This window comes from Danio rerio, chromosome 20, assembly GCF_052040795.2.
Source record: "Danio rerio strain M-AB ecotype USA chromosome 20, GRCz13ab, whole genome shotgun sequence".
In the NCBI taxonomy this organism is placed as follows: Eukaryota; Metazoa; Chordata; class Actinopteri; order Cypriniformes; family Danionidae; genus Danio; species Danio rerio.
Window position 1 is genome coordinate 48,861,360 of NC_141040.1, and position 15,387 is coordinate 48,876,746.

The 15,387-nt window shown below is 34.9% G+C and overlaps 1 protein-coding gene across 9 annotated transcripts in view; it reads left to right on the forward strand.

Moving 5' to 3' along the window:
- Positions 1-15,387, forward strand: part of atad2b (ATPase family AAA domain containing 2B) — a 199,220-nt gene that overhangs the window by 76,438 nt on the left and 107,395 nt on the right. For 7 of the 9 annotated variants that reach the window (XR_015517405.1, XR_015517406.1, XR_015517407.1 and 4 more), the window contains 2 exon segments: positions 10,018-10,211; positions 12,998-13,157. Coding sequence is in view for 2 of the 9 variants with exons in the window: in NM_001365966.1 (NP_001352895.1) it covers positions 10,018-10,211; positions 12,998-13,157 (354 nt within the window). In the remaining 7 variants the exon portion in view is untranslated. 9 annotated transcript variants of the gene reach the window in all.

A 15,387-nucleotide genomic window follows, 5' to 3' on the forward strand; every position in this document is an offset into this window, starting at 1 on the left:
GAAGGTTGAAGCCAAATTTAACAAGTTTTCTGCAGACAGTTCTAGGGTCTATCATACACTCAGCCTGAAGAAGAAGATGTAGAATCTCTGCAGAAACTGGTGGGGCTGCACACACTTTGTGCTTGACCAATAATGAGGTCATTAGCATGCTAAAGGCGTATGTTAAAGTGCCTTATGTCTCTACCTTCAGTCTGTAGGGATGTCAGATGATGAGGTCTGACTGGATCCTGATTTCATTCATTACCATTGTGACTTTCACCTTCCCCACATTGCCCCTGACTTCCTGTTTGGATCAGCTGTGTTAAAGGGATGGTTTATCCCAAAAGTAAAAACAAAATCTAAAACTGTTAACTTGACTATTGTCAACTGTGAAACACAAAATAAGATAGTTTGAAGAATGAAAGTCAGGGAATCCTTTTTAAAGTCTGCCATGCAGTTTTAGTTTGTTTTACACTAAATTCAGCAAACATTTTTAGATTTCAGTTAAGTAATACTCATAGTTGATACTCATAGTTGATACACATCAGTTGCACACACGCAGTTGCTTTTTGTAATACAACAGCTTCGAGAGCAGCAGCAATTTGACATTTCTCAGTTTTTTTAGATTGTTTTTCGGTATTTTATATTTTCTCTGTGTATTTATCCCAATATATCTTTTGAAAAAAGATTTTTTTAAATAGTTTTCTTGTTTGCTTCAAAGACACATTGGAGAACATACAGTGGGGAAAATAAGTATTCAACACGTCACCATTTTTCTCATAAAACATATTAATAAAAATGCTGTTGGCTTGGAATTTTCCCTAGATGTTGATAACAACCAAAGAAATGCAGATATAAAAAGAAAACAAGTCTAATTAGTTTACAAATTAAGTTATGCGTAATAAAATGAAATGACACAGGAAAAATGTATTGAACTCATGAAGAAAGGGATGTGTTGATAGGCAGTGAAAGCCCAGACAGCAGCTAAAATCGCTCAGTAGTTCTTCAGCAACCCTCTGCCCTTCGTAATATTAGCTGCATCAGTGCAACATCTACATTAGCAGATGATGAAGATGAAACCAGAGTGGACGCGTTGAATACTTATTTCCCCCACTGTATATAAATATTTGCTATTCAACCTTAAAAAAATAAATATAAAATATTAAAATAAATATATAACAATGTCAACAAAGTCAAAGCAATATGTTAATAATAAAAAACTAAAATAACAATAGGATTCAAATCATAATTTATATGCAGTCACTCACTGTTTCAGTGTTCTTTGGTGACTATTAAAAATATTTTTCATTTAACTGAAATAAAACTCAAGTGCTACAGTACTAAAATAACTAAAACTCAAATAAATCAGCCTGCATGATATTCAATTCAATTTAATTCAGCTTTATTTGTATAGCGCTTTTACAATATAGATTGTGTCAAAGCAGCTTCACATAAATGGTCATAGTAACTGGAACAGTGTAGTTCAGTTTTTAATGTTTAAGTTCAGTTCAGTTTAGTTTAGCTCAGTTCAGTGTGATTTAAAATCATTACTGAGAGTTTAAACACTGAAGAGCAAATTCATCGATGCGTAGCTCTACCAATCCTGAACCATGCAAGCCAGTGGAGACAGCAGAGAGGGAAAAAAAACTTCACCAGATAGGAGAGTGAAGAAAAAAAAACCTTGAGAGAACCAGACTCAGTTGGGCACGACCATTTTAATTTCTTCGCTGGCCAAAAGTCTTGTGCAGAGCTTCAGTCATCGCGGTGGAGGCTGGAAGCTGGCCTCAGCGAAGACTTGTCTGTCCCTGGAATCAGACTCATGTTCTCCACTCCTCCAAGACCATCAGCGCAGCAGCAGCTCAAGATATGGCCTGGTCCCGGATATGGAAACCTTGGGATCATCTCGTCGCTGGTCTTGGATCCAATCAGTGACTCCGCATAATCTGAAGACCTCGGGATGAGTATCCCCAGGTGGAAAAAGAGGATAGAGAGAATAATTTGCGTAGCTGTTGTTCATAGTGTATATAAGCAAGATGCAGAAGCCTGTGTGGAACCCGCTAAGTGATGCATTGAGTGTATGCTTTACTAAACAGATAGGTCTTTAATCTAGTTTTGAACTGGGAGAGTGTGTCTGAGCCATGGACGTTATCAGGAAGGCTATTCCAGAGTGTAGGAGCCATAAAGGAGAAGGCTCGACCTCCTTTACTCGATTTAGCTATTCTAGGTACTACCAGAAGCCCTGAGTTTTGAGATCTTAAAGAGCGAGTTGGATTATAGCGAGACAGAAGGTTGGTTAGATAAACAGGAGCTAGATTATTTAGAGCTTTATAGGTGAGAAGTAATATTTTAAATTCAATACAAAACTTAACAGGCAGCCAGTGTAAGGAGGATAAAATATTGTAACCCACCGGTCCTAATGTAGGGCAGAGGAGTGAGGTTTACCTGCATAGCACTTTGCTAGGTGGCCGCATTACATTCTACCCTCTAAACCTCACACCCATCTCGGATGACCCCCCCCTTCCCTCCCCACATGTAACAATGTACATGTGGCAATTCTTTGTATGGGAGTCAGTTACTCTAAAGGCTGATTTATACTTCTGCGTCAAGTGATCGGCGTGACCCACGGCACCTGCCTTGCATGTAGTCATGGTTTTTATATGTGCTCTGCGCTGTTTGTGTTGCTCTGCAATAACACTTTCAAAACGCATGCTGGCAGAAGGTTTTTTACGTTTCTTTGTGTCAAGGTTCTTCGCTGGTGTTTAATGTTTTCTGAACGCTACCTTAATGTACAAGTAGCTCAAACTCTCTCATTCAGAGATGGGAACCGGTGGATGTGCGCGTGCACTTGACGCAGAAGTATAAATCAGCTTTAACAAGAAGGCTAAAGACCATGGCCCCTAGCGTCTGTTGCTAGAGCACCTTTAGAGGTCAGAGGAATGAGGTTTACCTACATAGCTTTGCTAGCTGGCCTACGTTACAGTATGATTAACAATACTGCACATTTTAGGTAGATTGTTAAAAATGTAAACAAATGTTAAAATAAAAAATCTCAATGCTCGAATTTTAACATTAAAGCATTATATAAATAATACTACAACAACACTGCATTATATATTTTCAAATCCTCTAATATTATGCTCAAAAGAAGGCAAGGCAAGTTTATTTATATAGCCCACTTCATACACAACGGTAATTCAAAGTGCTTTACATAAACAGAAAAAAAGAAACAAGAACATAAAAATGATTAAAAACAAATACAATGTGTTTAAAAACAGGTTTATAAAGTATGAAAATAAGAAAATCATACAAGTTTTGAACAACATGACTGCGAGTATATTCATTTTTGGATGGTGATAACCACTACCGCTGTCATTGAATTAAGCGTTCTCTCATTACAAATTACCTTCAGCGCTGCTGCTGCTGTCGCTGCTCCTTCACAATTGCTACTGCTTAAATCGGGCATCCTGGGTGTTCGTGATGTTCTCCAATGGATATCTTCTCCTTGTGGTTGATTACTATGCTCATCGGCTCCCTCACAGCTGGAGCCATTATAGCAGGGAACGGTTTTCAAGTGAAAATGCAAGCATCATGACCCACTGATGCAGAGCAGGGGTCCTCCTGTGGGCTGAACATGGGTATTTCTGAATAAAACACATACGCTGCTTTCTGTTGGCAGCATAGCATCTGCTGTGGAAAAAAAGAGGAAGTATTGCCAACGATCATGCAGCAAAAACATGTAACCTAAGCTTCAAAAAAAGGCACGATTTTGTTCGATTGTTTATTAAGATCTTTTATGTCTGTGCAATATATTGTTTCAGCATCGATATCGCAATGTGTTTATCTGCAGTAGTCACATAAAAAGATGTGCAATGGAGAGTTTGGGTCATAGTAGATTATAGTGGAAAAACCAAGTAGTTGACTTTAAAAATAAAATAGTGATTGAACTCATTGCCTAATAATTATTACGTAAACAAGCTAAACTACATAATTATAAAAGTTAAATCAATGGGTTTACTGACTTTTTTTGAAGTAACTAATCGCTTTTTGCAGAGTAGAATAGGAGGCATAGTTCAGGAATAGCTGCTGAGTATAAGCATAAAGGAGTGAAAGGTTATCATTTGCATGTGTTTTTAATGTTTGTGACTGTGTAAGCAAAAGTTTAAAGTCACCATGAAATCAATGTACTTCTTATTTTAATATTTTTGTATGTAATATTCAATTCTAATCATCTTTATTTGTAAAGCGCTTTTACAATGTAGATTGTTTCATAGTAGCTTAAGATAGAAGATTATAATCAATTGTAACAGTGTCAGTCCAGTTTTCAGTGTCTAACTTCTGTTCAGTTTAGATTAGTTCAGTTCAGTTCAATGTGTTTAAATATTCACTGCTGAGAGTCCAAACACTGAAGAGTAATCCATCGATGCGCAGCTCTACAAGTCCCGAACTATGCAAGCCAGTGGCAACAGCGGCAAGGACAAGGAAAAAAACTTTACCAATGGGCAAAAGCAGGGCTTAATTTGTGCACCTCATTTTACTGCCCCCCCTACTCCCCCACCCTCCTCCCCCGTCTGCTGTTCACTTTCACTTTGTTCCTCGACTCCCCAATGCTCTTCACTTTCGTCCGCGACAACCAACCCCCATCCCGACTCCGCAACATTCCCTCCGGATCCTCGCGATTCACAAATTGAGCACTGAGCAAAAGCGAAGGAAAAAACAAACCTCGGGAGAAACCTGGCTCAGTTGGGCACGACCATTTCTCAAATGGCCAAACGTCTTTAATAACAGTTGAATGTAGTTAATACAGTTGATGTCAGCATTACTAGCCCCATGTATATTTTTCCACCAATAATAGTTAAAAACTAAATATCGCAAAGCCATTTTTCAAAAGCTTGCAGCCCTGTTTTAAGTTTATAAAAACTAATAAGTTACCTTAATCTCCTCATGTCCCAACACAAATCGATTGTGTGGAACCAGACTTTTTTTATTCAGTGAAGGCAATAAAAATGTACAAGGGAATGAAGATGTTTGATGCCACAAAGCTTGTATTACTGTACTGAATGATGATTCACAGTGACCATAAGTGGAAAAACACACGTAACACTATTCATTCATTAATTCATTCATTAATTCTTTTATTCATTTTCTTTTCAGCTTAGTCCCTTTATTAATCTGGGGTCGCCACAGCGGATTGAACCACCAACTTATCCAGCATATGTATAGCTTATGCAGCGGATGCCCTTTCAGCTGCAACCCATCACAAGGAAATATCCATACACACTCAGTCACACACATACACTATGGACAATTTAGCCTACCAAATTCACCTGTAGTGCATATCTTTGGACTGTGGGGGAAATGGGAGCACCCAGAGGAAATCCACGCAAACATGAGGAGAACAAGCAAACTCCATATTGAAACGCCAATTGACCCAGTTGGGGCTCGAACCAGTGACCTTCTTGCTGTGAGACTATTGTGCTACCCACTGCGCCACCGTGCTGCCCAACTTTATTATTATTATTATTTTATTCATTTTTTTAAAAATCTGTATAAATTAGCCTAATGTTGCATATTAGAAGTGAACTTGGCAACTCTGGAAAGTAGTTCTGTTAAACACCAGGCCATAGCCATTAGCTATAATTACACTCACAGTTAGCATGACTGCTCGCTAACTGCTGCCACCAAGCAAAACGCTGAGGCTTGTGGCTCAATGATGGCCAGGCACTGTGCCCAGATCTCTGGATTAGCACGAGGTCGTCCTCCGCCTGTTTGCTGAGGAGATTTCTTTTTTTCTTCTCTTCAGTCTGCAGTGTTTTCTTACAAGGCAATGCCATATTAGCTCATGGTGTGTTTGGTCATTTCTGGCACCTTTTTGTTTTTGGTTCATTGTAAAGATGCAGCGCTGAATTACTGCAGCTGTCAGCTTGTTTGTTGGAGCTCTTCAAAAATCAATAATACACTTTGCGGCCCACGCTGTGGAGGGAAGCGTTTCTCGACTTCATCCATATAATGCGGAGTGTTTATAATTCCTCTCGCTGCTCTGGCGCTGTCTCAGTGTCGTTTGACTCTCTAGCTGTTTCGGACCATTTGCTCTGGGTTTTATCAAAATGATTCAATTTCTGTACACAATACTGGAGTAGCATGGTTGCATAGATATTTTACATACAGTTGAAGTCTGAAATATTAGCCTTCCAGTAGTATATATTTTTACCCCAATTTCTATTTAACAGAAAGAAGATTTTTAAACACATTTCTAAACATAATAGTTTTAATAACTCATTTCTAATAACAGATTTTATCTTTAGTACATCGTATTTGACTAGATATTTTTTTAAGATGCTAGTATACAGCTTAAAGTGACATTTAAAGGCTTAACTAGGTGAAAAAGGCAAGTTAGAGTAGCTAAGCATGTCATTGTATAACAGTGGTTTGTTCTTAAAAGTGCTCTAATCAAGATTTTTGGAGTCAATTACCGATCACTTGAAGCCATATTGGCCTATACCAATTATAGGGTTTAATTGAAGTCTTTTATTAATCGTATTTTTTAAAATGTATATTACAAATATCATATGACAACTGCATTTATTGGCAAGCACATGGTGGTTCTAGTTTAAATGGCACCCTGGGCGAAACCACCCCAAACAAGAAATAAACCCCCTGCCCCAAGAAAGAAAGACACTATGTGGTAGACTTAATATATATATATATATATATATATATATATATATATATATATATATATATATATATATATATATATATATATATATATATATATATATATATATATATATATATATATATATATATATATATATATATATATATATATATAAAAATATATATATATATGTATATATGAATGTATGTATATGTATATATATATATATATATATATATATATATATATATATATATATATATATATATATATATGTATATATATATATATATATATATGTATATATATATGTATGTATATATATGTATGTGTATATATATGTATGTATATATATATATATGTATGTATATATATATATGTATATATATATATATATATATATATATATATATATATATATATATATGTATATATATATGTTTATATATATATGTTTATATATATATATATATATATATATGTATATGTATATATATATGTATATATATATATGTTTATATATATGTTTATATATATATATATATATATATATATATATATATATATATATATATATATATATATATATATATATATATATATATATATATATATGTTTATATATATATATATATATATATATATATATATATATATATATATATATGTTTATATATATATATATATATATATGTATATATATGTATATGTATATGTATATGTATATGTATATATATACCCATGCCTAAATCCACCACTGGGCAAGCAACATAACCTAAAACATAGCAGCCTGTGCTTGCTTAGGTAAGAACAGTTTAGAGCAGAGATACTCAAACTAGAGCCCACAGGCCACAGTTGACCCATTAAAATCTTTAATTTGGTCCTCTATCCCCTCTGAGAAAAGAAGCTGAATGTTTGGGGTAATGTCTTTAATACAAATTGTCATTTTAACGTGACCTTTCATTTGTTTGATTTAAGGCTACAAAAAAGCAGATTTCAAGAACATTTACAGGATGGCGAATCGTTTTGACTATATAAAAGCATGTCTCTACAGTTGCAGCTTTGTGAAAATTAAATGTCAGAATATGGGTGAAATAATGTTCAAAACCAATATAGCAACATTAACTTGAAACGACATACTAATTGCATGGTTATTATATTTAGAAACATCAAAACAGCTGATTGTGAAAACCTATGGATTCCTACATTATATTAAGCATAATTATAGACTAATTATAATTATATATTATAGTCTTTTAATATAAGTTAGAATGAAGTTACTGTTGTACTAGTAATTCCTTACGATTATTTTTTGCAAATTATTGCTAAAAACTACAGTCAAAATGTTACCTGGAGGACAATTTAGTTGCTATACATTTCGGTTCCTACAATATTGCTTATAAATAGCAAATTCTGATAGTGTTTACTGCACCACTGTTTAGGATGCGGCAACATATTCATCAATATTCATCAGTATCATAATTTATTCCTCTGATGCAAAGGTGAATTTTCAGCATCATTACTCCAGACTTCATTATCCCAAGATCCTTCTGAAATTATTGTAATGCTAGTTAATATATACAGTATACACTACACTCATTTTGTGCTGAACTATTGTTAGTGTTTAGTTATTAATAGTGCTCATTATTTTCAGTGTTGATAAGTTTTTTCTGCTTAATGTTTCTGTGGAATCCTTAAAGTTTTTTTCCAGGATTTTAGGATTTTTAAATTTTATTTGGAAGATTTACGATGATAATAATTTGCTTGAATAGTTAAAATTATTAAAACCGATGGTGTGTGTTTCTCAGTGATGGGTGTTTCTCAGTGTTGGGTTGCAGCTGGAAGGGCATCTGCTGCATAAAACATATGCTGGATAAGTTGTGACACCTGATTAAAAATGAGACTAAGCTGAAAAGAAAATGAATGAATGCATAATAATCGTGATAACCTTGAAACCGGGATTATTCGTCAGACTATTATTATAAAACCAAAATCTAGAATCGATACATCCCTTGCATGAATCTGCATAATGAACATCAGTAAACATTTTTTTTTTTTTTTGGTCCATTTGTAGTGGTCCATTAATTTTTTTTTCTTTCTTTCTCAGAATTAGTGAAATTAATTTTAGTAGGCATATTTACGTAGCTTAATTTTTTTTACTGAAATGGTTCCTCTTATTGGGGAAAACATTGCTATACATCAGGGGTCACCAATCCTGGTCCTGGAGGGCCGGTGTCCCTGCAGGGTTTAGTTCCAACTTGCCTCAACACACCTGCCTGGATGTTTTAGTATACCAAGTAAGAGCTTGATTAGCTTGTTCAGGTGTGTTTGATTAGGGTTGGAGGTAAAATCTGCAGGGCACCGCCCCTCCAGGAACAAGTTTGGTGACCACTGCTATATGTTTAGGGTGTAATAAATGTGTTTGTGTATCTATCTTTATTTTAAACTCACAGTTCAAGACATTTTTGGTGCAGCATTAGGAAATGTCTTTTTTATTTAAAAGTGGTTTATTGAACAAATTGTGTATCTGTTTATAAATAAATGTAATTATAATTAATACATATTGGAGATAAAATCTCAGATAATACTGTAAACTCATTCATTTTCTTTTCGGCTTTGTCCCTTTATTAATCTGGGATCACCACACCGCCAACTTATCCAGCATATGTTTTACTAAAAAAATTAAAGGCAGCAGTTAACATTGGTTGCCAAATCATTTGAATACAATTTCATTTCTCAAAAATATACAAAACTTGAAGCTTCAGATCAGTTTATGCATATGCAGTGGTTAAAAATACATGTTTAATGAACTAAAAGACACTGTGGCTCTGTTGTTAGCAGTATCACCTTTGAGCAAGAAGGTCATTGTTTCGAGTCCTAATTGGACCAGTTGGCATTTCTGTGTGGAGTTTGCATGTTCTACCCATGTTGGCATGGGCTTCCTCCGGGTGCTCCGCTTTTCCCCACAAGTCCAAAGACATGCCATATAGCTGAATTGAATAAACTAAATTGGCCGTAGTGTATGTGTGAATGTGAGTGTATCGGTGTTTCCCAGTACTGGGTTGCGGCCGGAAAGAGCATCCGCTGCATGAAATATATGCTGGAATAGTTGGCGGTTCATTCCTTTGTGGTGTCCCCTGTCACTAAGATGAATGAAATAAACTTTATTGGCATTCAATGTGGACTGCAAAGTAAGAATTTGATTGTACAGGGGACCTGCTCCTTTCTGTGCACATGAAAATAAACACACTGCATCTACAAAGCGATTATTTACTTCCATGGGAGCACTGAAAAAAAAATCATTATTTAAATTCTTGAATCAGAGTCCCAATGTGTCTAATGCTGTACTAAGTGTGTTTTGTGTGCGTTTGTGTTGTCAGCGTGTGCTCTGGAGGTGCTGACCCTTTCTGAAGACCCCGGGCCTCGGCAGCTCTCAGCGGAGGAGCAGCGGCGACTGGAGGAGCAGGAGGAAAACACTTTGCGAGAGCTCCGACTCTTTCTCAGGGACGTCACAAAGCGGCTCGCCACTGACAAGCGCTTCCAGATCTTCAGCAAGCCTGTGGACATTGAAGAGGTGGGTTAACAGTAGGATGGTCAACCCTTTATTAGGCAACTTTTACATTAGCCAAAGACTTTCTCCAGAAGAAAAAAAATATTAAAGGAAATACTGTGAAAGGATCGGCTCTGTTAAGCATCATTTGAGAAATATTTCAAATATTTCAACTTCAACTGGATATATTCAGTGGGGGAAACAAGTATTCAACACATTTTTTTTAATGGAGTTATGTCTGGTGATTGGCTGGGCCATTCTACAGCTTGATTGTCTTTCTCTGAAAGCATTTAGGAATTTACTTGGCTTTGCTTTGGATCATTGTCTTGCTGAAATGTCCACCCTGGTTTCATCTTTATGATGATGAAGAGCAAATGGTTGCTAAATAACTTCTGAGAGATTTCAGCTGCTGTCTGGGCTTTTACTGCCTTTCTTCACCTCCCTTTCTTCATGTGTTCAATACTTTTTCCATTTGCCATTTCATTTTGTTACACATAACTTATAACATACATTGATCTCTTTAGTTGCTATCAACATCTGGTGAACATGTCAAGTCAACAGCACCTTTTGGAATATGTTTTCTGAGAAAAATGGTGACGTGTTGAAGACTTATTCCCCCCCCCCCCCCCCCCCCCCCCTGTATATCAAGAATGAGCAACTTGGGTCTTGGGTACAGAACACTAATCAAACACACTTGAACAAGCTAATCAGTGTCTTCAACATCACTACAAAGCTACAGGCAGGTGTGTTTGTTTAGGGTTGGAGCTAAACTCTCCTGGACAGTGGCCCTCCAGGACACAAGTTGCCTTTCACTGATATATATGTGCTACGTATATACAGTTGAAGTCAGGATTATTTGCCAACCTTTAATTTTAAAAAAAAATTCTAAATGATGTTTAACAGAGCAAGGAAACTTTTACAGTATGTCTGATAACATTTTTTTATTTTGGAAAAAGATTTATTTGTTTTATCTCGGCTAGAATAAAAGCAGTTTTTAATTTTTTAAACACCATTTTAGGGACAAAATTATTAGCTCCTTTGAGCTATAATTATTTGATAGTCTACAGAACAAACCATCGTTATACAATAACTTGCCTAATTACCCTAACCTGCCTAATTAACCTAGTTAAGCCTTTACACACACACACACGCACACACGCACACGCACACGCGCACACACACACACACACACACACACACACACACACACACTCACACTCATCTGCACTAGTCACTTTATGCAGACACACCATACTACCTCCCTATATGACACTGTCACTTTATCACAATTATCATGTTTACAAGGCTTTTTGCACTTTACTGTTCTTTATTTGCACAACTCTGGTTTACTTTGCACTCATTTGCTATATGCCCTTAATGTCATTGTATTGTTTATGAATTTTATTACCTATGTATATTTTTAGACCACATTTTATGTACAATGTATATACCGTAAATTTTATTTTTCTTAAAACTCTACTTTTTTTAATATTAACCTTAATAAGCACCTTGGGTCTGAGAGTAACACATTTTCCATTCTCTATATGTCTTGTACAAGTGGCTGAATTGACAATAAAAGCTGACTTTGACTTTGACATGACTTTGACTTTAAATGTCACTGTAAGCTGTATAGAAGTGTCTTGAAAATATCTAGTAAAATATTATTTACTCTCATAATGGCAAATATAAAATAAATCAGTTATTAGAAATGAGTTATTAAAACTATTATGTTTAGAAATGTGTTGAAAAGAATCCTCTCTCTGTTAAACAGAAATAGGGGGGGAAATAAACAGGGGCCTAATAATTCTGACTTCAACTGTATATATATATATATATATATATATATATATATATATATATATATATATATATATATACATATACATATATATATATACACACACACATACATACATACATATATATATATATATATATATATATATATATATATATACATATACATATATATATATACACACACACACACATACATACATACATATATATATATATATATATATATATATATATATATATATATATATATATATATATATATATATATATATATTGAGGTCATGAAAGTTTAAACAGCCTAGTAATCCCAAGTAAGGGATTGTGATCTCGTGTCTGAGGGAAACAGGGGCCTAATAATTCAGGGGGACTAATAATTCTGACTTCAACTGTATATATATATATATATATATATATATATATATATATATATATATATATATATATATATTGAGGTCATGAAAGTTTAAAACAGCCTAGTAATCCCAAATAACACTCCAGGTTTGTGTGCGTGTTTTTTTTTTTTTGTTTTTCTTCAATGAGTGCCCTATAAAGGGTTAATGCTGGTAGGGTCTTTACTCCATTCATTCAATATTACCATCTAATTGGCGGCACCTGTGGTTTATTTGCAACCCTCAGACCAAACAAATCAAATGATTGCCATTATGCAACAGCTTGCACGCACGATCGCTACCTAAATCAGTAAATTTGAGATGGCAATTAAAAAGTTCATCAATATAAGAAACAAACAAGTACAAGAGCGTGTCTGTGAATACAGAGAGAGGCATCTTTCACCCAGATCTCCTCAAGCATTTTGAGCTTGTTACAAGGTGAAGCTCAATAAGCCTGTCGAGATGATGTCTGGGTTATATTGATCTTGTTTTAATAATCATGCTGAACTCAAAGGTTTGATAGTAGTATTCAAACATTTGTGATAGGAATGATTTTGAAATCAGGCTCACTATGACCCAGACATTTATAAATGAGTTATTTATTTTTTGTCTGTTCTTTAGGTGTCGGACTACCTCGAGGTTATCACACAGCCTATGGACTTGTCCGCCATCATGATGAAGATCGACAAACACAAGTACATGGTCGCCAAGGATTTTCTAGCAGACATTGATCTCATTTGCAGCAACGCGTTAGAGTACAATCCAGACAAAGACCCAGGAGGTAAATGTACATTATAGAGCAGTTGAGTAAATAATGAAACTGCTATCTGTTTTTTTCATGATATTATATAAGGTGTTACAAGCATGTGGCTCGAAATACCTCATCCAGCCGGCCGTTATTATCCCTTGCTATAGTGGCAATTTTTTGGGGTGGAAGAAAAAATATGCTGCAGGGTTTAACGCTAAGAATTTTCTACTGGCCCGATTGAGCCAGTGGTTCAGATTTTTACTTGCCCTGCCAATATTTTCACTGGCCCCACCAAAAAACAAAAAAAGGAAAAGTTAATAGCTATTTCTTGTTTTAAGTATCTTATTTAAAAAAATGTGTTTGAATCTAGAATTTTAATATTTTAAAAAAGTTAATAAATATAAAATGAGCAAATAGTCGCGTTGTACCCACGTAAATGTCTGCTTCCAAGACATTTTAGCCTCATAATTTGATGTTGCTGTCACTTTGCTGTACTGGTTTTTACCAGGTTACAAAAAAACGATATGCTCACGACATCCAATCAGATAAGAGGAACCGAAAAGCAATATGGTGTTTACGAAATCACAGAGAACATAACACTAAAAGGCTAAAAAGCACAAACTGTTTCTCGATTCTAAGACTTATTCGATTATTCATACGCAATTGACAAATAGTTGCAGGTAAATTGAACTTTTGTGACAAGGCAGCAAAGATCGGGCCAGTAACAATCCTGTCTATAGTCCCGAGCGCCTCACATGCTGGCCCCTCGGCCATTAGGCAGTCCTTATTGTTGAGCCCTGTGCTGCTTTAGTGTGCTTCTTTAAATGCAAATGATCTGTTTTTTAGAGATGTTACAGATCTTGAAACGGTTACTCGGTCAGTGTAATGTTAATTCCATTATTTTAGTCTTCTTAATCATACTAGTTTAAGTCTAGTTGTAGTCGACTTCATTTGATAAGATTTTAGTTGACTTAATCTACTTTAGATTTAGTTGACTAAAATATATTTGCTTTAGTTTAAGTGTAATTTAATTAAAATATTGTATACAATTATTTATAAAAAATATTATAACTTAAAATTAAATAAAAAAGTCTCGTTTTAAAAATATGGAATATAGCTTTTCCATTAAAGACTAAAAAAAGATATGCATTGTTTATTCATACCAAAAGTAATAAGTCAAATTATGTGACTACAATCAATCCACATATAGAACAGTAGCCATCTGAAAATGCAGGATTGTGCAATTATTTAGCAAACCCTTTATTTTAACATGCTGAGCTACTAGACTTTTTAATCAGTTTGTGGAACAGTTTTAAGGAATAAATCTTTGACGGAGCTTACAATAGTTAAAGTTCACCTTGCAGTGTCAGTCTAAACCAAGCTTAACTGTTGTAGTTGGTGTTACAAGACACGGTGCTCAGCTATAGCACTGATTGAATAAGTAAAGCAATGATGTAGTATCCCATGTCTACTGTGGACCAGTTACTTTTCAAATGTGCGTGTGTGCATCACGCATCATACACCAAGATTAATTCTGATTGGATATATACCAAATTACATCCCCAAATCACATTCTCGTCTCGTTTTTATTATTCAACGAAAATGTCAGTATCATTTTATTATAATTGTCGTCATCATCAATTAATTTGTGTTTAGTTTTCGTCTGTAGAAACTGGCGAAAATCTTACAAATCTTACAACAAACTAAACTTCAGTATGTATGTAATATATAAAGTGCAAAAATGCTATTATCGTCACACTTTACAGTAAGGTTCCAATAGTTCCAACTCTTATCCAATCAGTTGGAGTTTGCCTAATCTCCCCGTGTAGGCATGGGTTTCCTCCGGGTGCTCCGGTTTCCTCAACAGTCCTATGATTTGTGGTGTAAGTAAATGAGTGTGAATGAGTGTATGATGTATAATGAGGGTATCCGCTGCATAAAACATATACTGGAAATGGTTGGTGGTTCATTCCACTGTGGTGACTCCTGCGAAAAAAAGGGAACCAAACCAAAGGAAAATGATGAATGAAAGAATGTTTGATAGAGATGGATCATTTTGAGACATTTTTTCTACTAGTGTGCAAGAATGATTGAACAATTTGAAGTCTTTAATACTAGATGTAACAAGTCTTTATTACTAGAAATGATATGTGATGCATGTATAAAGTTTATAGCAAGTTGTATAGGCATAAAGGATTGGTTTGTCACGTTCCAGTAGTTTTTATTTGTTGGCTAGTTGATTTAGAGGTAGTTTAATCGTGCT